The 27187-nt window shown below is 43.2% G+C and overlaps 1 protein-coding gene across 1 annotated transcript in view; it reads right to left on the reverse strand.

Annotated features, from left to right (window-relative positions):
- The window catches only part of FRAS1 (Fraser extracellular matrix complex subunit 1), a 505552-nt gene extending 478787 nt beyond the window's left edge, over positions 1–26765 (reverse strand). Inside the window, 2 exon segments of the mRNA XM_070458257.1 lie at positions 16571–16602; positions 25197–26765. Of these exon segments, the coding sequence (XP_070314358.1) occupies positions 16571–16602; positions 25197–25272 (108 nt within the window). The 5' untranslated portion in view covers positions 25273–26765.
- Between the last annotated feature and the right edge of the window lie 422 nt (positions 26766–27187).

The following is a 27187-nucleotide window of genomic DNA, read 5'->3' on the forward strand; positions in this document are numbered from 1 at the left end:
ATGGCTAATAGGCACATTAGAAGATGCCCAACATCACTAATTATTAGAGAAATACAAATCAAAACCACAATTAGCTATCACCTAATTAACTAGGTATCATCTAGCTAACACCTGTCAGATCATCAAAAAGTCAACAACTAAATATTGGCAAGGAAATGGAGAAAAGGGAACCCTTCTACACTGTTGGTGGGCATATAAACTGGTGCAGCCACTGTGGAAAACAGTATGGAGGTTCCTCAAAAAAGTAAAAATAGAACTACCATATGATCCAGGAATTCCACTCCTGGGAATACATTAAAGAAAAAAGTAAGCACTAATTCAAAAAGATACATGTTTAGAGTAGCATTATTTTTATAATAGCCAATATATGGAAGCCAATATATGGAAAAGGTCAGTTTTCATTCCATTTCATTTCCAATAACAAAGAAAGGCAATGGCAAAAAATGATCAAACTACCACACAATTGCACTCATCTCACACACTAGCAATGTAATGCTCAAAATTCTCCAAGCCAGGCCTCAACAGTACATGAACTTCCAGATGTTCAAGCAGGATTTAGAAAAGGCAGAGGAACCAGAGATCAAATTGCTAACATCTGCTGGATCATCGAAAAAGCAAGAGAGTTCCAGAAAAACATCTACTCTGCTTTATTGCCTATGCCAAAGCCTTTCACTGTGTGGATCACCACAAACTGTGGAAAATTCTTCAAGAGATGGGAATACCAGACCACCTGACCTGCCTCCTGAGAAATCTGCATGTAGGTCAAGAAGCAATAATTAGAACTGGACAAGGAACAACAGACTGGTTCAAATCGAGAAAGGAGTACGTCAAGGTTGTATATTGTCATACTGCTTATTTAACTTATATGCAGAGTACATCATGAGAAATTCTGGGCTGGATGAAGCACAAGCTGGAATCAAGACTGCCAGGAGAAATATCAATAACCTCAGATATGCAGACGACACCATACCTAACGCAGAAAGCAAAGAAGAACTAAAGAGCCTCTTGATGAAAGTAAAAGAGGAGAGTGTAAAAGTTGACTTAAAGCTCAACATTCAGAAAACTAAGATCATGACATCTGGTCCCATCACTTCATGGCAAATAGATGGGAAAGCAATGGAAACAGTAATGGACTTTATTTTTCTGGGCTCCAAAATCAGCAGATGGTGATTGCAGCCATGAAATTAAAAGATACTTGCTCCTTGGAAGGAAAGCTATGATCAACCTAGAGAGCATGTTAAAAAGCAGAAACATTAATTTGTCAACAAAGGCCCATCTAGTCAAGGCTATGGTTTTTCCAGTAGTCATGTATGGATGTGAGAGTTGGTCTATAAAGAAAGCTGAGCACTGAAGAATTGATGCTTTTGAATTGTGGTGCTGGAGAAGACTCTTGAGAGTCCCTTGGTCTGCATGGAGATCCAACCAGTTCATTCTAAAGGAAATCAGTCCTGAATATTCATTGGAAGGACTGATGCTGAAACTGAAACTCCAATACTGTGGCCACCTGATCCGAAGAACTGACTCAATAGAAAAGACCCTGATGCTGGGAGGGATTGAGGGCAGGAGGGGAAGGGGACGACAGAGGATGAGATGGCTGGATGGCATCACTGACTCGATGGACATGAGTCTGAGTAAGCTCCAGGAGTTGGTGATGAACAGGGAGGCCTAGCATGCTGCAGTCAATGGGGTCACAAAGAGTCAGACATGACTGAGTGACTGAACTGAACTGAATATATGGAAGCAACACAAATGTCCATCAACAGATGAATGCATAAAGAAGATGTAAACATATATACAATGGAATATTACTCAGCCGTAAAAAGAATAGAATTCTCCCATTTGCAACAACATGGATGGACCTAGAAAGTATTATGCTTAGTGAAATAAATCAGACGGAGAAAGACCAATACTGTATGTTATCACTGATATGTGTAATCTTAAAAATCTAAAAAAACTTTAAAAGTCCCATAGACACAGAAAACAAACTAGGGGATACTAGTGGGAAGGAAGGGGTAGGGGCAAGACAGGGGTATGAGGTTAAGTGATAAAAACCACTATGTATAAAATAGATAAGCAACAAGGATATAGGGTACAACACAGGGAAATATAGCCGTTATTTTGCAATTACTTTAAATGGGGTATAAGCCATAAAAATATTGAGACTTCCCTGGCGATCTAGTGGTTAAGGGAGACTCTACAGTTCCAATGCAGGTGGCACAGTTTCAATCCCTGGTTGGAAAACTAAGATCCCACATGCCGCTTGGCACAGCCAAAAAAAATATTATATATATATACATATATTATATATATAATCACTATGTTCAGTTCAGTTCAGTGGATCAGTCGTGCCAGACTCTTCGAGATGCCAGGCCTCCCTGTCCATCACCAACTCCCGGAGTCTACTCAAACTCATCTCCATTGAGTTGGTGATGCCATCCAACCATCTCATCCTCTGTCATCCCCTTCTCCTCCTGCCCTCAATCTTTCCCAGCATCAGGGTCTTTTCAAATGAGTCAGCTTTTTGCATCAGGTGGCCAAAGTATTAGAGTTCCAGCTTCAACATCAATCCTTCCAATGAACACTCTGGACTGATCTCCTTTAGGAGGGACTGTACTCCTTGCAGTCCAAGGGACTCTGAAGAGTCTCCTCCAATACCACAACTAATATAAAATCAACTATACTTCAATTTATCAATCAATAAAATTTAAAAAGCCAAACCTCCTCCAGAAAAAAAAAAAGAAATTTAAATTAATAATTACAAAATAAAATGTCTCATTAATAAAGAATTCTTCTTTCTCCTGAGGTTTCCTTTTTGAGAGTAACTGCAGGGCTTTCTCATCCCTGGGAAAATGGCATGATTTGTCTGACTTGTAAATTTAACAGAGTAACTGGGCATTCTTAACTCTGTTTTGTCTTCCTTCCTCTTCCAGGAAGCAAACCTTTCAACCGAGAGCATAAGTTTTCCTCTGTTTCTTGAAACATTCATTCACACTTAAGCAGACCTTCTACATGAGAAAGCCGCCTCAGCAAAGCTTTGTCCGTGGTGCCTAGTCGGCTGGATTGTGGGGGTTCAGAATCAGAAAGCCTATTTGACTCAGAACTGAAAGCTGACGGTCCTTCAGCTCTGCCATCTCTCACCTCCTCTCCTTCCTCCATCAGTAAGTCTTCCTGCCTGTTCACTCGATGCCAACCTGTATGTCAGCTGTTGTACTGTACTACTCTACCTTTCCAGGTACCATACTGTGAGATTTAAAACGACTTAAAAAAGATTTTAAAAACAAAATTTTTTTTCTTTAAAAAGAGAGAGAGAATTAAAATTATACTCTCCACCTTCATTTCATTGATTAAAAAACTTCTATAGTGGTACTTTTACTTCTATATTCATTCTTTGTTTCAGAACTGGAGGGGAAAAGGAACTCTTTAGGGTTCTTTCAAGCACCCAAGACTTCCCTGAACATCTCACTAGCCACGACTAGGTCTTAAATTCACTCTTAAGCCAATCCTGGCAAGGAAATATAAATTTCCTAACTAGCTTGCAACTAGCATTTACACAAGTGGGGAACGGGTGGGAAATGGAAAAAAAAAAAAATAGGACTTTGCCAGCAGGGTAAAGGAGAACCCAGGGTCTGTAACTCATATCTTTTAGTACTTGGAAATTAATCGATAAATATCTGCAATCATCACTACTACTACATATGCATGCTTAGTTGCTCAGTCATATCTAACTCTTTGTGACCCCCATGGACTAAAACCCTCCAGGCTCCTCTGTCCATGGAATTCTCCAGGCAAGAATACTGGAGTGGGCAGCTCCCTTCTTCAGGGGGTCTTTCCAAGCCAGGGATCAAACCCTGGTCTCCTGCATTGCAGGCGGCCATCTGAGCCACCGGGAAGCCTTATGACTGCCACACATACCAATGTAAATATGAGAGGCAGAGGGTTCTTCCATGCCACTGATTTCAGGTTAGAGTATCTTTTGTTTCTCCTCTCTCATCTTTTAGATCAAGTTTCCTCTGGATTAGAGGGAAATAAGTACAGTAAGAGTACAGAATAAATATCTCTGTTAATAATTCTCTCCTGCTCATGATTATAAAACCATTTCAAGAATGCAAGGTTCAAGGAACTATGAAATCCACTCTCCCGTGTAGACACTCCCCCTCCTCTTCCCAGCCCCTCCCACACCCATCCAATTTCCCTCTGGAAGAAAGGAACAACATAAATTTAATAAATAACCAATCTTGGGAGCTGTCAGGAAAGAACTCACAGGTCATGGCCCAAACTCCAGCATGTTCTGGGTACTAACAATAAACTGTTTCTTACTAGGAAAGCTTTTCCCTTTCTTTCTTCCTTTCATTTAGTTTATAAACTCTGGGAAACTAAGAAATCATGGCTAAAAATAATTTAGCTGGCATACCAGTGGCTATGGATTTATTTTACATAAAACTGCTAAGATTTTTTAAAACTGTTTTATGCTGACTTTATATTTAAGTGTCCCTTCCTATCACAGAAGCAGAATGCCATCCATATGGGACTTTCAAAGTCAAATTTTCTTTAGACATTTGCCACTCATACTCCAAGAAAACATAAGCTTGCTTAACTCATAATTATCATTTGACATTTATATGTTATCTTTTCCTGTGCTAGGCAGACAGCTTTAAAAATAACAATAATGAGATAACACCATAAGGTGTTACAAATGAGTGACAGTCCTTTTCTAGGGTACCTATACATATGCATACCTATTTTGTACTATGTATAAAATAAACATGTACATGTATTTATTTTGTATTTATAAACAGACAAATGAAGAAAAAAAGAAAATGAGGTACTAGGCAATTGTAGTAAAAATGACACAAACTTCAAAAAAAGTGTGGGAAATGTATGATCTGAGCAGAAAATTGAGATATACGATCATGCTACCACATTCTGAACAAATTAATATGGCTTCCAAGCTCAGCTGCATCTTTGAAATTCAAAAGCATAAGAAATGTGTTTGTTAACTTAAAACATCTGTTCCTACCACAAGAATATGAATAAGAATCGAAATGCATATGGATTATTCATCAATAAAAGCACAAAATCTCTTGTATTATTTCTCTCACAATTATTCTCAGAAGATATGAATCTCCACATCTGATTATGGTGGACAATTTACAAAAACCCAGCAAAGGAAAAAATGAGGGACTTCCCTGAGGGACCAGTGGTTAAAACTCCAAGATTCCAATGCAGGTGCCTTGGGTTCAAACCTACAAGCCATGTAGTGTGGTCAAATTTTTAAAAAAGAAGAAGAATAGAATAAAAAGAATCATTGGAGGCACCTAGACCCCAGTCCTCAACCCCTGGTACTCAAGGGTATAAAATGGGTCCTTCTGAAGGAATGCAGGGAGAAACCCATCATTGTTGGCTCTGGGATCAGGAAATTTTCTCACCCCTACAAGGGCTTCCTTAAGGCAGAAACACACAGCTCTAATCTTCAATTCATACAAGTCAGAACCCAAGTTAGAAAGGCTTTTTGAAGTCATCTAGACCAAGCCAGTTAGAACTGGACATGGAACAATAGACTGGTTCCAAATCAGGAAAGGAGTATGTCGAGGCGGTATATTGTCACCCTGCTCATTTAACTTACATGCAGAGTACATCATGAGAAATGCTGGGCTGGACTAAGCACAATATGGAATTAAGATTGCCAGGAGAAATATCAATAACCTCAGATATGCAGGTGACACCACCCTTATGGCAGAAAGTGAAGATGAACTAAAGAGCCTCTTGACGAAAGTGAAAGAGGAGAGAGAATAGCATTGAAACAAGTATACTATCAAGGGTGAAACAGATCACCAGCCCAGGTTGGATGCATGAGACAAGTGCTCAGGGCTGGTGCACTGGGAAGACCCAGAGAGATCGGGCGGAGAGGGAGGTGGGAGGGGGGATCAGGATAGGGAACACATGTAAATCCATGGCTGATTTACAATGTATGGCAAAAACCACTACAATATTGTAAAGTAATTAGCCTCCAACTAATAAAAATAAATGAAAAAAAAAAGAAAATGAAAGAGGAGAGTGAAAAAGTTGGCTTGGCTTAAAACTCAACATTCAGAAACTAAAATCATGGCATCTGGTCCCATCACTTCATGGCAAACACATGGGAAAACAATGGAAACAGTAACAGACTTTATTTTGGGGGGCTCCAAAATCACTGCAGATGGTGACTGCAGCCATGAAATTAAAAGATACTTGCTCCTTGGAAGAAAAGCTATGATCAACCTAGACAGCAAGTTGGAAAGCCCTTTCCTAACAAAGGGCAGTCTAGTCAAAGCTATGGCTTTTCCAGTAGTCATGTATGAATGTGAGAGTTGAACTATAAACAAAGCTGAGCGTCAAAGAATTGATGCTTTTGAACTGTGGTGTCAGAGAAGACCCTTGAGAGTCCCTTGGACCGCAAGGAGATCCAACCAGTCCATCCTACAGGAAATCAGTCCTGAATATTCATTGGAAGGACTGATGTTGAAACTGAAACTCCAATACTTTGGCCACCTGATGCAAAGAATGGACTCATTAGAAAGACCCTGACACTGGGAAAGATTGAAGGCAGAAGGAGAAGGGGACAACAGAGGATGAGATGGTTGGATGGCATCACTGACTCAATGGACATGAGTTTGAGCAAGCTCGGGGAGTTGGTGATGGACAGGGAAGGAGGGCGTGCTGCAGTCCATGGGATCACAACTGAGCAACTAAGCAACTGAACTGAGACCAAAGCACCACTATCTCATTTATGACACAGGCTATCCAGTCTCCACTTGAGTACCTCTAGTTAAAGGACTCTCATTATTTTTCAAATTTTATTTCGGCACCCAGCACAGTAATGACATGCTGTTAATTTTCTATTAAAAAAAAATTAAGCTTTTACCCCAGAATAATTACAGATTTACTAAGTTTTGAGGGGGTGGGGGCAGAGTACTTAATAGAGAAAGCTTCCAAATTCTCCCTTCTCTTCTCCATGAAAATTCTTGAGCATGTTGATGAATACCAGCACAAACATTAAGTCTAAGCCATTTTCATCTCTATGGTCAACCTCTTTTGTGTTACACTTTCGAATAAAAGAAAATTATGCTACATCAATTTTTTAAAGGGACACTAGCAGTGAAGAACTCTACTTGTCTTCTTTAACCCTCCTTAACCCTGATCAACAAGGCTTACAGACCAGAGCAGAAGTTCTCGATTCTTTTCACCACCATATACAGTGGATAACACTCCCACAAATACATCAGACATTGACAAAACACCAAAAATATTTTGTAAAGTCTATAATAAAGGAAATTATAACCACAATGAAATAGGACCTCAAACCTGTTACATTGCCTATGATAAAAGAACAAAAGATAACAAGTTTGGGGAAGGACATAGAGAAAAGGGAACTCTTAGACACTGTTGGTGAGAATGTAAATTGGTGTAACTGTTAAGGAAAATAGTATGGAGGGACCTCAAAAACATTGAAGGGTGAAACAGATAACCAGCCCAGGTTGGGTGCATGAGACAAGTGCTCGGGCCTGGTGCACTGGGAAGACCCAGAGGGATCGGGTGGAGAGGGAGGTGGGAGGGGGGACCGGGATGGGGAACGCATGTAAATCCATGGCTAATTCATTTCAGTGTATGACAAAAACTACTGTAATGATGTAAAGTAATTAGCCTCCAACTAATAAAAATAAATGGAAAAAAAAAAAACTAAAAAAAAAAAATGAAAATAGAACTACTTTATGATGTAGCGATCCCAGTTCTGGATTTATATCCAAAAAATGAAATCAGGATCTTAAAGAGATCTGCATTCCCATATTCTTCCCAGCATTATTCCCAATAACCAATCCAAATACCTACCAACAAAAGAATGGATAAAGAAAATATAATATAGATAATGGAATGTTGCTAAGTCGCTTCAGTCGGGTCCAACTCTGTGCAACCCCATGGACTGTAGCCCGCCAGGCTCCTCTGTCCATGGGATTCTCCAGGCAAGAATATTGGAGTGGGTGGCCATCCAATATTATTCAGCCTTATAAAAGAATGAAATCCTCCTTTCACAACAACGCAAGTGAACCTGAAGGACATAAGCTAAGTGAAATAAACGAGATGCAGAAAGACAAATATGGCGTGATCTCACTTATGGGTGGAATCTAAAATAGTTACACTCACAGAGTAGAGAGTAGAAGGTTAGCAGCGGGAGGAAGAGAAAAAGGGAAGAGGTTAGTCAAGGGGTGCAAGGTTTCACTTGGGCTTCCCAGGTGGCGCCAGTGGTAAAGAACCCGCTTGGCAATGCAGGAGAAATAAGAGATTCAGGTTCAGTCCCTGGGTTGGGAAGAACCCCTGGAGAAGGGCATGGCAACCCACTTCAGTATTCTTGCCTGGAGAATCCCATGGACAGAGGAGCCCAGGGGGTCGCAAAGAGTCAGACACAACTGAAGTGACTTAGCACACATGCATGCACATGATTTCACTTACTCAAGATGAGAAATGTGCACCAATGTGATTATAATTAACAATACGAAATTATATACTTGAAAGTTGATAAGAGGGTAGATCTGAAGTGCTCTCACTATAGAAGGAAGGAAGAGAGGGAGGGAAGACGGAAGGGTGGAAGGAAGGGGTGACTAAGCTGATATGTTTATTACCTTGATTGTGGTGATGACTTCACACTGCATACACATATCAGATAGTCCAGTTGTACATCTTTTTTTTTTTTCCAGTTGTACACCTTAAATATATATAATTTTTATTTATCAATTATACCTCATAAAGCTGGAAAAAATTACCAGAATATGCAGGACTGACTGCAGATGAAGGCTCAGATGTAACACCACTCCTTTTTCTTTTATTCAAGAAAATATATCAAGCCATATGGCGAGAGCAGTGCCGTAATAACTATACACATATGTATATATTTATAAAACAATGATGTAAACAAACAAATAACGATCTCAGGTGCTCTAACAAGTTTTTGTGACCTTTCTCAAACTAATAACAACACAACAGCGAGCCTTCACCCAGGGTGAGAACCATCCATGAGACTAAAATTCAAGCTGAAGTACTATAAGTTAAGAATTTTAAAGTTCTAACACTGCACAGTCCAATACAGTAGTCACAAACCACATGTGGTCATTTGAATTTCAGTTAACATTAAGCAAAATTTAAAATCCCATGCTTCAGTGTCACTAGCCACACTTCAAGCGCTCAACAGCCACATGTGGTTTGCGGCCACCACGCTGGAGGGTGCAGCTCTGGGACATTCCCATCAGCAGAGTGTTCTATTGGATGGCACTGTGCTAAGGAATCTTGGAGAGGATATCATCTAATCTAATGCTCTCATTTTACAAATTTAGAAACTGAGACCTCATTTCATTCAGGTGACTTACTCAATACTACACAGCCAGTAATACAGAGCCAGGACCCGAACTAAGACACTCTGGCTTCTATCACACAGTCATTTCCACTCCAACATCTTCTTGTCACCTAGGTGATGTGAGCATCTGTTCTTGCCAAGCACAGTTCTGGGTTCTTTCATAAGTATGCTCTCAGTTAATCCTCACACCAGCCCCATGAGGAATATTATTATATAGTATATGAAATTGAGACTCAGCCGTTTAAAGTATCAGATCTGAGACCAGATTGCAAAAAGTAGCAGAACCAAGATTTAAACTCCAAAGCCTGGATCCAGTCACCGTGTTATACTATGCATTAATACAATAAATACTCCACAACTTTCATTATTCTTGAAAACATTTTCCTCCTTTCAAATGTGCTAAAAGTTAATGCCTCATGATTCATTTTGCCAGCATTTGTGAGGAAAAGTATTCCAAGGAAGAAAATCCCAACACTCAACACTGTTGATCTGAGGAAGAGTAGCTGTGTCCACCTTTGCCAAGTGTAAACTGCTTCACAGCAACAATAATAGTAGCTAACCTTTGTCAACTTAAAAAATAGTCACAACCTAAAAGTTGAGAGCTATGTTTTATTCAGGGGGACCTTTTAGGACCTCGAGCCCAGGAGACAGCACCTCAAGTGACCCTGAGAAAATTGCTCCAAGGAGTGGAGTGGAGGAGTCAGGTTATATAGATGTTCACAACAAAGAACAGGTAGTATGAACATCAGAAGTATTTCTAAGAATTAAAGAAAACCATGTATCTCAAGTTAAGGAAATTAGTGCTTTTCTATGTTTGGGAATATGCAAGAGTCTGGGCACTGAAATCATTCTTTGCATTTGCATCTCAGCTATCTGGGGCTAGGATCTTGTGTTCTTCCTCAGTGCTCACCATAAGGAGTGGTTGCAGCCTAATGACTGCCATTTCTCACTTTTACTGTGGGCTTCCCTGGTGGCTCCCAGGTGAAAAATCTGCTTGCCAATGTAGAAGACATGGGTTCGATCCCTGGGTCAGGTAGATCCCTTGGAGAAGGATATGGCAACCCATTCCAGTATTCTTGCCTGGAGAATCTCATGGACAGAGAAGCCTGGCAGGCTACAGTCTAGGGGATCACAAAGAGTTAGACACGACTGAGCAACTACAGAACATAAACTTTATCATTGGTCAAAGCACTGGGCTAAGTGCTTCATGCTGATCTCCCTTAGCCTTTGCAATAATCCTGTGCAGTGCATCACTTGTCTCCATTTTACAGATACAAAAACTGGAGAGTCCAAACATCCACCCTCAGGAAGAATCTATGAAGGAGATGTTTGGTTGTGGTGATGCCAAAGGAAAGTGAAATTCTTTTTACTAACAAATGGAAAAGACCAAGAGATAGGTGAAAACTTTGAAATAAAATCTATTGTCCTCCTCACACACGATGCCCTGTCACAGGTAAACATATTAAGTAGGGAGTTTCCCTCCGACAGATTCCTGATTTAATCCAGCCACACTCTCTCTCTCACTGCAGCTGACTTTGGAGAAAGTCCTGACAGTCCAGGAGTGCAGGGATACTGCGGGGTAAGAAAAAAACCCCAAAATAGACTATGTACTGTTTCTAAAGGTAGAGAACCTTCTTGAGTGTTTTCTAACCTGAGGAATGGAACGAAGAGAAAGGAAGGAAGACAGTCGTAAAAAGAAAAGAGATAGCTGAGGTCAGTGCATTACTGAGAAATGGCTACATGGGGCTTAGAACCAAGTCACTGCAGTGTCCCTGTGAGTCCACAAAGCTGTTAAAAGTTGGGAAACACCACACAGTATCCCACCAAAAGTTGGGATTTGTGTGGTTACACATATATAATATAGCACATACTATACATTAAGATGGAATGATATACCCAACTTGCTTCAGGTGGTGAATTTAGCACAACTGGGCTTCCTTGGTGGTTCAGATGGTAAAAAAAATATTCGCCTGCAATGCGGGAGACCCAGGTTCAATTCTTGGGTCAGGAAGATTCCCTGGAGAAGGGAATGGCTGCCCACTCCAGTATTCTTGCCTGGAGAATTCCATGGACAGAGGAGCCTAGAGGGCTACAGCCCATGGGGTCGCAAGAGTCAGACACGACTGAGCGTCTTTCACTCACTCATTCAGTGTGGGAGAGCCTCCGCTAATTGGGAAGGGGTTAGCCAGGGACAGCTGCCTTTGCAGGAGGTCAGGCCAGAGACTGGCAGAGACAACTGCATGACAGGTGCTGCAGGGAGTGGCTGGGCACATGGGGCTGAAAGTAAAATAAGCCAGTTGTGCTTAGAGACAACAAGCAGACTGGCCTGGCCTGGCTGCAAGAAACAGCATGCTCAGTGAAATGGCTCTAGAGTCAGACCTGGGTTGGAACGTGCTCTCCTTCTGGCGCTGACTAGCTATGTGTGATTTGGAACAAGTGACTTAAGACTTTCTGAGACTCCGGTTCCTCATCTGTAAAGACAATGCCTGTTTCCTGGGATTGTTGAAAGTGTGAAATACATAGCAGGTGCTGATTAACTCTCTTTCCTTTCCTTAGTTCATAAAGAGGAATTTTGTTATTGCAGAAAATTACATGCCAAGTACCGCATCTGGGTGTCTTCCCCACATTATCTTCTTTACAAAATCATTCAGGAAAGGTTCTATATATCCCCATTTCATACAGGAGGCAATGGAGATTCAGGAAGCTTATATAACTTGGTCACAGAGCTGGTTTGTAGCCGACGAGAAAGAATCAATGCAAGGTCTGCCAGCAAAAACTCTAATTTGAAAAGGTATGTGTACCCCACTGTTCATAGCAGCACTGTTTACCATAGCCAAGACGTGGAACCAACCTAAATGTCCATCAACAGATGAATAAAGAAGATGTAGCATGTATATACGATGGGACATAACACAGCCATAAAAAAAGAATGAACTGATAACATTTGCAGCAACATGAAAGGACCTAGAGATGATCACATTAAGTGAAGTCAGAGAAAGACAAATATCATATGATATCACTTATATGTGGAATCTAAAGAAAATGAAACAAATCAACTTATTTACAAAACAGAAATAGAGAGACTTCCCTGGTGGTCCAGTGGTTAAGAATCCACCTGCCAATGCAGGGGACACGGGTTCAATCTTTGTTCCAGGAAGATTCCACATGCCACCAGGCAACTAACCCCACACGCCACAACCACTGAGTCTGAGCAGTCTAGAGTCCATGCGCCACAACGTGAAGCCGCCACAATGAGAAGCCCATGCACCGCAGCTAGAGAGTAGCCCTCCTCATCCCAATGAGAAAAAACCATGTGCAGCAATGAAGACTCAGCACAGCCAATAAACAAAACTGAAATAGGCTTGAAGACATAGAAAAGAAATTCATGGTTCCCAAAGTGGGGGAGGGATAAACTAGTAGTTTGGGATTACCATACACACAATACTGTATGTGAAATAGATAAACAACAAGGACCTCCTATATCGCATGGGTAAGTATAGAAATATCTTGCAATAATCTAAAATGGAAAAGTGTCTGAAAAAGATATATATACATACACACAGACACATAACTGAATCACTTTGTTGTATACCTGAAACTAACACAACATTGTAAACTGTACTTAGATTTAAAATCACTTTTTTAAGGTCTGTCAGACTACAAGCGTCATGAATATTCCACTCTATATGGCCGCTTCCAAGGCAACTAATGATGAGATAGAAACCGTACCAGGGGAAGAAATACTCACAAGACAGGCTGAGAGTTAGCAACCCGCAGCCAGTGCTTGGATCCATGTCCTCATTTGCTTGGTATGTTTCATGGAATTCTGAGTAAAGCTGGTGTTTGCCATTTTCAACCAGACCACTTTCCATTTCTGGTTACTTACCGGCAATGAGGGAGACCTGGGTTCGATCTCTGGGTTGGGAAGATCCCCTGGAGAAGGGCATGGCAACCCATTCCAGTATTCTTGCCTGGAGAACTCCCATGGACAGAAGAGCCTGGCAGGTTACGGTCCATGGGGTCACAAAGAGTCAGACACGACTGAGCGACTAAGCCTAGCACCTGAGAAATGAGCTTCCCTGGGGCTCAGCCAGTGAAGAGTCTGCCTGCAATGCTGGAGACCAGGGTTCAATCCCTGGGTTGGGAAGATCCCCTGGAAAAAGGAATGGAACCCACTCCAGTATTTCTGCCTGGAGAATTCCACACAGAGGAGACTTGGGGTTACCATCTATGGGGTCACAAAGAGTTGGACACGACTGAGCGACACAATACACACCTGAGAAATGAAAGAAGTGCAAGAACTTCACAGCCCTGCTCCCGCTCCCCCAACTATGAATGGAGAGTCTGGACTACCTGATCTCTGAAGTCCCTCCCAGCTCTAAAAGGCACACAGGTAGAATTCACAGGGTTTAGGACTGTGACACCATACCACCATCCTCACAGCCAGCTCCCAAATCCCACGCCTCTTACCACAGAAATCCTCTCACCCAAGGAACTGCTTAATCAGAGAATCCTAAACAGTATATAAAAGTTCTCAAAGTCTGGATTTTAAGTTAAAAACACGTAAATGCATATTCATTCAGTTTCACTGATGCAGGTGCAGTGCTTTTCTTCAAGACCAGCCTGTGTGGTGAGACAGTAGCAATGAATTAAGCAGACAATTGGCTATGGCCACAAGGCACCAACCTCCCTGCCACCCTGAAGTTCCTTAAAATGGAAAAGGGACTTCACGTGGTTGCAAATAAACGCAAATGCAGCATCTCTCTGGACTTTTGTGTTTTCCCCCCAATCTTTTAAAATTGTTTCTCTCACCCTTAATTTGACAGCAAGTTTTCAGCAACTCACCTCTTAAATATTCAACTATACAGTTTCCCTAGAAACAAATGCTGTTTCTTTTCACATTCCCACCTCAGCAGTTTAATTAAACTGTAAGTCAGGTTCGTCATTCCTCTGCTCTTAGCTCCTCCGGTGGCTCACCTACTGATTGAAGGGACGAGCTAAGGTCCATTCAAGGACCCACTGCGCTGTCACCACCCACCTCTCTGACCTCATCTCCTGCCACGCTCCCCGGGTCACATGCTCCATCCACACTGACCTGCACGCCCATCTTCAAATGGCCAAACAAGCTCCTGCTTCAGACTTTACACTCACTGTTCCCTGCTCTGGAATTCTCTTTCCCTGGATGTCCAGGGGGCTAGATCTTACCATGCCCCTCAGGTCTTTCTTCAAATGTCACCTTACTTCCTCAGGAGGCCATTCCCTGTCCCCTCATTTCAAGAGGCCACCCTTGTCCCCTCTTTAGCCTTTTCTATCTCTCCCCTGTCCTTATACTCTTTTCTCTCTTAGCATTAATCTGATATTGCTTCTTCCCAGATGCATTCCCAGTGCCTAGAATAGCAGGTCCAGGGGTATCACTCCATAAATGTTCCATGGGATTTTCCAGGCAAGAACACTGGAGTGGGTTGCCATTTCCTTCTCCAGGGGATCTTCCTGACCCAGAGATCGAACCCAGGTCTCCCGCACTGCAGGCAGACGCTTTACCATCTGAGCCACCAGGGAAGCCCCAATTGTTGAGTAATAATCTTTATTATTGCAGCAAATTAATTGTCTTTCTCCCTGAGTTGCATAACCATGATCGTAAGTATACTAGGCTTGAGGACATATAGGAACAAACACACCAAAGTCTTGGTAAGTAAGGAAGCCAACTGGAGGGGTCACAGGTGTGTTGGTGACCACTGCCTTAACTCGATCCAACTGAACTGACCTCTCTCTGTACTTGCTATAGTCATATTCAGATGTACAACACCACGCTGCCACATCAAACACAGAAGGTAGTCAGGACACTGTCTTCAGATTCAGGAGGAACAACCAGAAAAAAGTCAGGTTGTTTTGTTCTGGTCCACTCCTAAAAGGTCAATTACCTTTAGCAGATCTCTTTCATTAAAAAGAGGGAGGGTATAAGATAATATGTGGCCTGTCTATTTCAGTGATCTACTGTATATATCAGGTAGATGATTGATAGCTATGAAAATATGCTGAAAAGCTACGAAGCACTCTATACAACAAGTAATTTTCTTCGTATTAAAATGGACAGACTATCTCTACAGCTCCCCCAAACTGATGATATACTTTATAGCACTTTGATTTTAAAGTGATTCTTTAAATGTACTAAAGAATAAACCAAAGGAAAAGTAGGCTTTTAAGGGCATGGAATGGAAAAGAGAGTGGAAAATGCTTTCTCCTGATTCTTTATAGAAAAATATAAGGAAGGAAAAACTCATAAATCTCCAGAGCAGTAACACTATTACATAAAGTTCAGATTCAAGAATATTACTGTGAACATCTACAATTATCTAGACTCTCAGATATTTCAAATATTTCTCATTTATTTCAATTCCACAAGGATAATTCAAGATGACATATTAGTATCACACATGTCAATAGCGGGTTGGGATGTAAATGAGCAAACCCTTTCCAACCATTCGAGTTCTTTTTCTTATTACAGCATTTATTAAACTAAAATAAAAAAGTGGTGAAGAATGACTTGTCACACCATTTATTAGAGTTGATGGAGTGTAGACGGTCTTTTCAATAAGGCTTTAACACACTGTTATGCACCACAGTACACTATTAATGAAAAGAAATGCAGGAATCTTGCATCAGCTTTTCCCACAAGTCATTCTGACGTTAGATTCAAAATCAATTCTATTCTACATGGCAAAGGTTCAGGGATATAATGTTAATTTGTTTGTTGTTTATAAAACTTAAATGTATAATGCAAAACAATGGTCAGGATCCTCCACATTGTACTCAATAATCATATATTTTTTTGCAGGGGGGACTCAAAATGCAACAAGGAGATAAAGAGGTTGTGCCCTAGTTCATATCTGACAAGAGAATGGGACCTTATTTTCTCTCTGATTGAAAGAACACCCGGGACAGCCACGGAATGCAAATTGTGTTGGGTGTCTGAATTTCTCTTCCCATACCTGAGCATCTGAATGGAACTAATTCACTCTGGAAAAGGTATTAAGTAATTGAGCATGATTGCGCCAGGATGAGGGATAATCCTCAAACCGAGAAGGAAAATAAACATATTTTACAATGACAGGGTCACCTCACTCAGTAACCCCAATCAAGTATTTTACATGCATAAGAAATAAGTCAAATATATGAGGAATGACCTACCGCCAACAAGGAACCCTGATAGACACAAGCACCTGTGGGAGAAAAACAAAACAAGAATTAAAAGAGATGCATAACAGACCAATAGGCACAGCTCTGGCCAACTTACACAAAAACTGCATCTACATGCGTCATAATCAGCAAACTCTGCTTTCTCCAAAGTCTTAAAAGCTTGAGGGTTCTTCCCTTGGGAAAATAACCCCAAACACTAAAACAATATTTCTAGGACACACATGAGGGAAGGCACTGTTGAAGCTTATTCTTTGAATTTTAAAACAACTGTGTATACAATGACTTGTGATAAATGAAGTGTGCATTTTCCTGTATGACAAATCAGCAAAGCCTCCATAATCCAGTCCCAGTTTACGATCCAGGCTTCTTGGCCTTTCTTTGCTCAGACAAATTCTCCAGTCCAACCCAAGAGGCCAACTTAGGATCCCATGGTAATACTTTCATATTGTCAATGTCTTTACTCATTTTCGTTTCCTGCAGGAGATGCATCTGGTCTAATCAAGTTCCTTGAACTCAATCCCATCTCCTTCGTGAAGCTTTCCAGCCCACATGATTATTCTTTTTCTAAAACGATTTTTGAACAGCACAACAGGTGTTGATTCAACCTATAAACATGCGGGCAGTGTGCAAACAGCTACTAGCTCAGAAACACACTTCAAAGCAAATTGAAATAGCATACACACACCAAGAGCATACCCTGACAATGTGCCACACTTGGATGTCCAACGAGCAAAGGACACATTTTATTACAGTGCCTGGCCTTCAACAGATCACTGGAAAAGTCTCAGTACTATTAACTTCTCATGAAGTTAGGACTGGTCTACATTATCTACTAATAATGGAACGAAGAACAATGTTCAAAGAAAATGAAATGGTTATTTACACTTGGGCTTTGAATCAAAGATCTCTATGGGCAAATCTACTGAAATTACTTTTGTGCCTTTGACATTCAAATAAGAATAAATTGAGATAAAACCTTGGGGGGAAATTCTTCCTAAGTAACTTACTTTTCTTTAAGAAATCCTATTCCAAAGACTATTTAAGTCGACAATATATCATAAGGATATATATACATTTATATAGATATAGATACATTTATAAAATAATCACGTGGCATGTGGATGTATATATAAAATAATCACATGCTTAGTCACTAAGTTATGTCCAACTCTTTTGCAACCCCATAGACTATAGCCTACTAGGCTCCTCTGTCCAAGGAATTTCCCAGGCAAGAATACTGGAGTGCGTTGCCATTTCCTTCTCCAAAATAATAGTATATAGGCAAATAAATACATATCAACACAATTCAATTCTTAAAACACATACTTATTTAACAACTTCTGACATTTAAAAGTTAAACATAAAGATCATCACTTAGGTACAATTTAACAAAATTTAACCTTTAGATAAAACTATCCTCAAATAATTTTGTTACCTTCTTCCACAGCATTACCCTTCAAAAGCCACTATCCTTTCAAACCTCCAAAAGGTATCAGGTATCTTAAGAAGTATCCAAGTATTCATATCAAAGTCCACTTCTGGAAATTTGGACAAATGTTATAAATTCGTTGTACCATGAAAAAATAAAGTGGCAGTGAGTGGGGCCCCACAAACACACTTCGTTAAGCCAAATATCTGCTAGGCACTAAAGTCAAAACTATGTGTAACTCCTGATAAATTCTATCATTAGGAAAAGGAGTTACACAATTTGGGTTGCTGCAGGATGTACAATTCTGAAAGAAATAAGCCTTGGCCTCTGAAGGCTTTCCTGCAACACAATAGCTCTCCTAAAAGGCAGCTGCAGAAATGAGTACTAACATGGCTTCCAAAACCTCACTGCTTAACGAATGGATAAGGAAGCTGTGGTATATATACACCATGGAATATTACTCAGCCATTAAAAAGAATTCATTTGAACCAGTTCTAATGAGATGGATGAAACTGGAGCCCATTATACAGAGTGAAGTAAGCCAGAAAGATAAAGACCATTACAGCATACTAACACATATATATGGAATTTAGAAAGATGGTAACGATAACCCTACATGCAAAACAGAAAAAGAGACACAGATGTACAGAACAGACTTTTGGACTCTGTGGGAGAAGGCGAGGGTGGGATGTTTTGAGAGAACAGCATCGAAACATGTATATTATCTATAGTGAAACAGAGCACCAGCCCAGGTGATGCATGAGACAAGTGCTCGGGCCTGGTGCATTGGGAAGACCCAGAGGGATTGGGTGGAGAGGGAGGTGGGAGGGGGGGATCGGGATGGGGAATACATGTAAATCCATGGCTGATTCATGTCAATGTATGACAAAAAGCACTACAATATTGTAAAGTAATTAGCCTCCAACTAATAAAAATAAATAAAAAATAAAAAAAAACAATGATGATTCCAGTGCAACAGAAGAAAAAAAACACACACCTCACTGCTTCCTTCTGGAGGATAGAAAGCATCCCACTGTAATGCCCAGTTCCATCAAACATTATCACCACTCCACGCCAGATGTAGTCCTCGTGTGCAGGCATACTTTCCCACACCCGCACAGGCTTCACACCCAACAGGAGACAAAGTCACTGGGTGCAGCTTCTGGTGCTGCCTTTTCACTAATCAATCAACCCATACACTTTGGAAAACAAAGTTATTGTCTCCACTCATCAATTTTTCTCTTAAGGAAATGATTGCAACTCTGAGGTTTCAATTTTGGCTTATTTGAACTTGAAAGGCAACTCCAGATTAATGGGAATTCTGACCAACGAGTGGTAACGAACCCTCCTGCCAATGCATGAAACGTAGGAAATGCAGATTCAGTCCCTGGGTCGGGAAGATACCGCGGCCTAAGAAATGGCAGCCCACTCCAGCATACTTGCCCGTAGAATCCCATGGACAGGATCCTAGTGGGCTAGGCTCTATAGGGTTGCAAAAAGAGTTGGACATGACTGAAGCAACTTAGCATGCATGCACATGCACACACAAAGCAGATCTACAAGGAGAAACAGGCCTTCTAGAAGGGAAAACAAGGAAAAAGACAAAAGGAACCAGGTCCTCTGACCAAGAACTTGGCCAGTTTTAGGGCATGGAACACAGCTGAGATAGCAAGTAATTGAAGTTCTGACACCTGTGACAAAGTACGTGAAGTTTTGCAGGGTGAAGGGATCAGACGGTGCCAAGAAGGAAGCCGAGATCATGCGACCTTCCCCCCTTGGGGTTGTGCCTTTCTCGCAGGTCCCATAGACAAAATGTCTCTTCATATTCATGTAAACAGGTAAATGTCTGTTTTTAGGCCCACTAGCACATTATAAGGGGATCCATTATGAGACACTTGTATAAAATCTGAAGTTTTCAGAGGAAATTTGAGATACAATTTGCACCTGTACTCACAGCCTGAAACTATTTGTGATAGAAACCCCTACCTGATAACATGAGCATTTGCTCATTTTAGAGATGTTAAAACCTAAGAATCACAAAATGTCAAATCCATTAGTTCGAAGAAATAGTGGCAGATAAGACTATAAGATATGAAGAAATTTGGAGAACATGGTATCACAAAAACATGACTCATTAGGAACAAGCAGCCACAAGTCGGCATTTAAATGTTCAAGCTTTTATGCTGTGCTCTAATTCAGCATATGGCTTACACACTGTGGAACAGTTAAAACAGAATCGTTTTCTGAACTGACGGGACAGCTCATGTCCTGATTATTGTCAACCAGGAGTCAGATCAATTAATAGAGTAGTTAAATCGAAAATGGGCCAACTGTTTTTGAACTAATGTAAGATTTGGCACAAGGTTCCAGCTATGCCATGTGGCAACCCCTCCACTCTCCTGAGTCAAGTGGTGGCCGAGTATTTTACGACTACTCATGTCTGAGTAAAATTGAGTAATATTGCCACTCAAGTCCACAACAGTGAATACAGATGGCCGTGCTCTCACTAAAGGATTTATTTGCAGAGGATAACACGTATAATCCAATCCCCAGAGGATAACATAAATATAATATGAGGGACATAAGAGCCTATGACAATATAAACACATCTTTATTTCTGCTAGTAGTTAGTTGCAAAAGCCAAAAGATGCAGAGTTGCAGTTGTTCAGTATTGGTAAACCCACCGAGGGTCAATGTTGACATGTCCCTATGGCTCTCTTACCTATATTAATGGTTTTCCAGGAATGCAAACTCCTTTAGGGCAGGTATTATGATTTTTTTTTTTTGATGTCTATATGTCCCTACCAGACATAACCTGATAACCTGATACATAAGCTCTCAATAAAGATTTGTGGAATGAATGAGTGAAGAGATAGGCTATTTCTTCCCATCCAGTGTCTTTCCTTCCTTAACATTGAGTTTTAAGCACTGACTCTTATATAGAAGGAATTCTCCAGCCAAGAGTAGAACCAAATAGGATGATCCACCCATAAATAAAAACAATCTATTAAATTATCCTTTTCAGTATATTCCGTTAGTGGCTTTTAAAGGAAAAAGACTAGAAAACTGTAAAATTGACTGAAGTCACATGGGGAGTAACAGACACAGACTAGAACTCAGTTCTCTTAACCAATTCAAGAATCTTGCTCTACCCACAAGCCAACAGGTTCTACGTAGTGTAACTTCACACAACCAGGGTCAATACAACTCAAGATGTTCTTCTCCAGGAAATGTCATGGAAGAGCCCATCTGATTCAGAAAGCAGCCATGTTTGTTAGAAGTTTCTCTGTGACTTTCTGAATTTATTAAGTTCTCAAATTATAGTGGTCTGTCAGCTTGGTGATATAAGAAAATGTAAAATAAAACTGTCAATTACCTGTTGGTAAAACTTCAGTTTTCTTTTCATAATTAAAATTCAGAACTATGAAGTTGCAATAAAGCAGTAAATATCAAACTTTTTTTATTCTATGTTGGATGATTAGCACAAGTATTTTAGAGCTATCAGTTCAGATCAATTCAGTTCAGTTGCTCAGTCATGTCTGACTCCTTGCGACCCCATGAACCACAGCATGCCAGGCCTCCCTGTCCATCAACAACTCCCGGAGGACACCCAAACCCATGTCCATCGAGTCGGTGATATCATCCAACCATCTCATCCTCTGTCGTCCCCTTCTCCTGCCTTCAATCTTTCCCAGCATCAGAGTCTTTTCCAATGAGTCACTTCTTCACATCAGGTGGCCAAAATATTAAAGTTTCAGCTTTAACATCAGTGCTTCCAATGAACACCCAGGACTGATCTCCTTTAGGATGGACTGGTTGGATCTCCTTGCAGTCCAAAGGACTCTCAAAAGTCTTCTCCAACACCACAGTTCAAAAGCATCAATTCTTCATGCTCAGCTTTCTTTATAGTTCATCTCTCACATCCATACATGACCACTGGAAAAACCATAGCCTTGACTAGACGACCTTTGTTGGCAAAGTAATGTCTCTGCTTTTTAATATGCTATCTAGGTTGGTCATAACTTTCCTTCCAAGGAGTAAGCATCTTTTAATTTCATGGCTGCAAACACCATCTGCAGTGATTTTGGAGCCCAGAAAAACTAAGTTAGCCATTGTTTCCACTGTTTCCCCATCTATCTGCCATAAAGTGATAGGACCAGATGCCATGATCTTAGTTTTCTGAATGTTGAGCTTTAAGCCAGCTTTTTCACTCTCCTCTTTCACTTTCATCAAGAAGCTCTTTAGTTCTTCACAAGCTATCACCTTGTCAATTTCTGCATTTGGTGAATAATAGAACACAGCCTAAAGAAGTTAGGTAGTTCATCCAAGGCCATAGGGCAGCAGTGTAAGCTTAATTTGAAATGTGATCTGGAAATACTCATTCCCTCAACAATATTTTTTAGTACCTATTATGCACCAGGAGCGGAGCCGGAGATATAATAACCAAAAGCCATCTTAAGCCCTCAGTGAGCATACAGTTAAATGAAGACAGCATCTTTAATTTGATTAATCATTTTATTAGTTTTTAAAGTTAGTTTTATTGGGTATTTTACTGAGGCACTAATTTGCAATTTCATTGTATGTAAAATGGGGACAATAAAAGCAATTAACCCAGAAAAAAAAGAAGATGGCATCTTTATCAACTAAAATTATAGTTATTAAATGGTGTACTAGAACATATATGACACGCTCTCTGAGCATTGAGAAGAAAACAAATTCTGCCTGAACAGCAAAAATATCACAGAATTGGTCACATCAAGAGACCCACACATGTGAATACTTCTTTTCCGTTTTTAAAAATCATTGCCAGGGCTAGTACTAAAACCTGAGGAACTCTCTAAGATCCTTAAGCTCTCCATCTCTGACCTCAATACTCGTATTTTTTAAGAGAAAAAGAAAACCCTGACAGAATCAAATCAAAAATCTCATCAGAAAAAAAAAATCTCATCAGATGACAACTGATTTTCTGGCTGTGGGGCTGTTATCATTTAATCAATTTAATTAAATGAGATTAAATATGTAAAGCTCTTAGCCTAGTGCCAGGCAGATAGTATGTGCTCCACAAATTTCCCTATCATTCATTCATTGTTAGGCAAGCATGGGGCTTCCTGGTGGCTCAGTTGGTAAAGAATCCGCCTGCAATGCGGGAGACCTGGGTTCCAGCCCTCGGTTGGGAAGATCCCCTGGAGAACGGAACAGCTACCCACTCCACTATTCTGGTCTGGAGAATTCCATGGAGTATATATATAGTCCATGGGGTCGCAGAGAGTCAGACAGGCCTGAGAGACTTTCACTTTCTTTCCAGCATCGTTATGACTTGGATGGAAACTCTCAAACATGTATCAATCCAGGTTGTGAGATGATTCTAGAATGCTCTGAAGGTAGGCTGAAACAGTAAGAAGCAAAGTATCCAAGGAATCTTTGGAGGAATAGTGCTCCTCACGCCCCACACTTCCTCTCCCCCATCTGAAAACTCTGGACGTTCTTAAACTTTGACCTTTTTGTCAACCAGTCTTCCACAGAGCGAACCCTGCCGGCCCTTCATAATAATGGCTTTTGTCATTTCAAAAGATCTGCTCTGAGAAGCCAATCGTTGCACTATTCCAGCTGCTCCCTGGTGAGTATGGGGGGACAGATAGCACGTCTGCCGCGTGGCCGGGATATGATCCTAAATAGGAAACTCCCATCACTCGGTGACAATGTAATTTTTCTACGTCTCAAGTTCACACTGGGGTGTCCTAGGTTGACTCTCCCATCTGCTTCACTACAATTAGGCCCTTTAAGTTTTATTGTTTTTTAAGTCTGTAAACACACGCACACATAAAATAAAGACACGGTTCTACAGGTTATGCCTTGTTTGAAAAGGGCTGCACAGGTCCCAGACCTGCTCCTTCCCGGACCCTTAACATACTTCCCGGGAGGGTGCAGGCAGACGGTCCCTTCACCTACCGGCAAGCCCCCAGTGCTGCGCGTTTCCAAAGCCACGCCACCCTCTCCCGGGAAGCTAGCGAGGAAAAGGCAGCAGCTCAAGCGGCTGCAGGTCCACCCGAGCAGGGCTGCGTCCCGCCGGGGGCTGCGGCCGCCCCCCGCCCCGTGCCCGGGTCCGCACCCGCGAGCCGGCCCCAGCCCGCACCTGCGCGGAGAAGGCTCCCAGCCCCGCGGCGCCCGCGGCTGCGGCTCTGATCTGAAGCGGGGCAGGTGAACCCTCCTTCCTGAAGCTGGATGAATAATGAATGGAGCCGGGAGGGGAAGCCGAGAGCCCTGCACGGTGGATTAAGCCGTCTTCCTCCGCCCGCCGGCTCCCTTCCCCCTTCCCAAGCCCGGAGAGGCGACTTTCCCGGCGACTCCGAGCAGGTGGGAGTTTCCGGCGCCTCGCATCCCCGGGCCCGCATCCCAGGACCCCCAAACTCTTGATCTTCTTTATCGATGCATTTATTTGCCCGAGCTCACATCGCTTTTGCTATCATGGCGACAATTCCCACCGTCTCCTTTCTCTCCCATCTCCAGGGTTTTTACACGTAGACTGGAGACCCGGAGGAAAACTGGGAGGCAGAGGGCGAAGTCAGAGAATGAAGCTAAACTCTTATTAACCACTTCTTTTCCGCGGAAGCGGCAGCCTGGTGCCTTTCTGTACTGGGGAGATTTCTTTTAGTGTGATTGAACTGTCCACCTCCAGAACACACTCTAACCGGTTTATAAAATCTTAATTGGACTTTACGGGGAGACTCACTGGGAAAAGGAGGGCGGGAGAAGAGAGGGGTTTTAAGGAGCCGGATTTCATGTTTCATAGGAGCAGAAGTATTTTTACGCAGGTAAGAGCAGCTGTTCTCTCCTTACCTACGCTCCATATAGTTGCTTTCCACTCAGGGGCTCCAGGGAAGTGGAAGAAAGAGAATTCAATTTCAGGGATAGCACCTCCATCGGCCACCCCACCCCCAAATGCGCTCAGGGCAGAGAGGGAGTGGGGCTTGGGATCCGCGTGCAAAACAATCAGGAGTTGGATGGAATCTTCTCAGGAAAAAACCCACTCTAGTTCCCCGGCCACCCACCTACCCATCCCCAAAAAACTTCCATCTGACTCACAATACCATAATCAGGCTGAGCTTTTAAAACAGCGCGATCACACGCGCGCGCGCGCACACACACACACACACACACACACACACACACACAGCACCACTCTCTCACCTTCAGAATGATGAGGCAATGCTGCAAATTCCGCCAATGCGAGAGCCATCCCGAGCCACACTTTGAAGACACTCATCGCCGCCTCGGCACTCAGGCTGGAGGAGCCCAGCTTTCGGCATCCAAGAAGCAGTTATCAGCCGAAACGCAGGCTTCCGCGCCCAGGGCTGGGCGCACCGAGAATGGGGGCGGCGGCGAGCGGTCACCTCCGGGGAAACGAGGCGACAGACCGGCGGGAGCGACACTCACATCAGCCCCGAGGTGCCGGGGCGGGAGGGGCTTTCAGTTCACTCCCAGCCGGGGAACAGCGCGCCCAATTCTCCAGCCGAGCAGGGCGCCAACGCGGGCTGAGCTGGGAGAATAGAGGAGGCAGGGCGCACAATGTTCCCCGAGGCCAAGTCTCGCAGGAAAGTTGCCTGTCACCGGCCGACCTGATCCCCCAGCAGTTCCTTCAGGCCGGACCTATCCGCTCCCGGGTCCCCGGTCGTGGAGACCCCGGCGCGTCGGCTCCCGGATCCCCAAACCGTAGAGACCCCGGCGCAGGTTTCTAGGCGGCACCTTTTTAAAGTTCGCTTGACACTCTCCGTCGGCGCCGCGTCGGCCAAGGGGGCTGCCTGGAGCCCCGAAAGACCCAGTCACCCCTCCTTCTGGGCTGGGCCCCCAGGGCTCGACGGACCTCACCTCCCTCGGAGGCTCGCAGGAAACTTTGTGCGGCGCTGCGGGCGGCTCCCGGGACTCGCCGGTGTTGCGGCCGCCCGGCGCCTCCTCGGGCTGCGCTGTCTGCCGCAGACCGTGCGAACGCTCGGGAGGAGAGCCCGGGGGTGGCGCGGGGGGACGCGGCTGCTACTTTCGTGCCCCCGCCGCCAGCCGGGATGAGGAGAACTGCCAGGCGCGGTCTCTCCGCGCCGCCGGCCACCTCTCCGCGCTGCCGGCCACCTCCGCACCGTGCGCCCGGAGCCGGTCTGCAGGGTCCAGATGCGATTACGGAAGCGGAGGAGGAGCCATCATTTTAAATGCAAGAAGGAAAGAGCTGGAGAGCCCGGAAGGGACCCCCGAATTAGAGCCACTCGGACCAGAGAGCCCGGAAACACACAAAATCAGGCCCCCTCTGGAGCCCCGCGTTTAAAAGACACACGCTCCGCCTCCCTCCCCTCCTTCCTCTCTCCAGAGCTCAGAGTGAAAATGGACCCAGCGACTCCGAGCTTTGGCAAAAGATTCCTGAGAGTCACGTGGAAAAGGGAGAAGCTAGGAGGGGCGGGGGTGGGGGGCGGTGAGAGAGAGCAACCTGATCCCCTGATTCTTTCGGCTGGAGTTCAGATTGCCTTTGTCTGGGGCGGGATCGAGAGTGGTCACACGAGGGAGGGCGAGAGGGGAAGATGGCGTGGTCCTGACTCCTGCAACAGCCGAGGGGCCCGCCAAGAGGATGCACACCCCTCACTTGGGAGGCGGTATGCCCACCTTCAAATGCCCCGGCACGGCTCGCACCCTACACCCCGCCACTCCGGCTGGACTGAGAGTGAGGCGGATCTGATCCATCTTCCTCGCTCTGGGACCCCCGGGTCGTCGCATCGTGGGTTTACCAGCAGCCTGGGAGGATCTCGGTGTGTGTGTGTCCGAGGCCGGGCCTCCCACAGCGAGTGCACCCCCGCCCCCATCCCTCCCCGAGAGAGGTTGTCAGTGGAACACTACACGGCCTCGGCGCGGTGCCTTCAACTGCGCCCCCAAATGCCCAAGACTGGGAAGGAAATGTCCGGGCAAGGCAGACTGGCCCAGGCACTTGAAGAGGGGAGGTCTTCATTCCGGCTCGGGACTGAGTGACGGCAGCTGATTTTTATAGGACCAAATAAAAATAGCTGATCTAGGGTTAATTATTTGATGAAGACAATTGCATCAGAGTGATGCTGTCTGGATTCTGATTGGCCCAAAGAAGAGACGATCGGGGCTCTCAGCTGACCTGAGATGGGTGAACCTGTCAGAGGGGAGTTATCCCAGCA

This window comes from Odocoileus virginianus, chromosome 29 (genome assembly GCF_023699985.2).
Source record: "Odocoileus virginianus isolate 20LAN1187 ecotype Illinois chromosome 29, Ovbor_1.2, whole genome shotgun sequence".
Taxonomy (NCBI): Eukaryota; Metazoa; Chordata; class Mammalia; order Artiodactyla; family Cervidae; genus Odocoileus; species Odocoileus virginianus.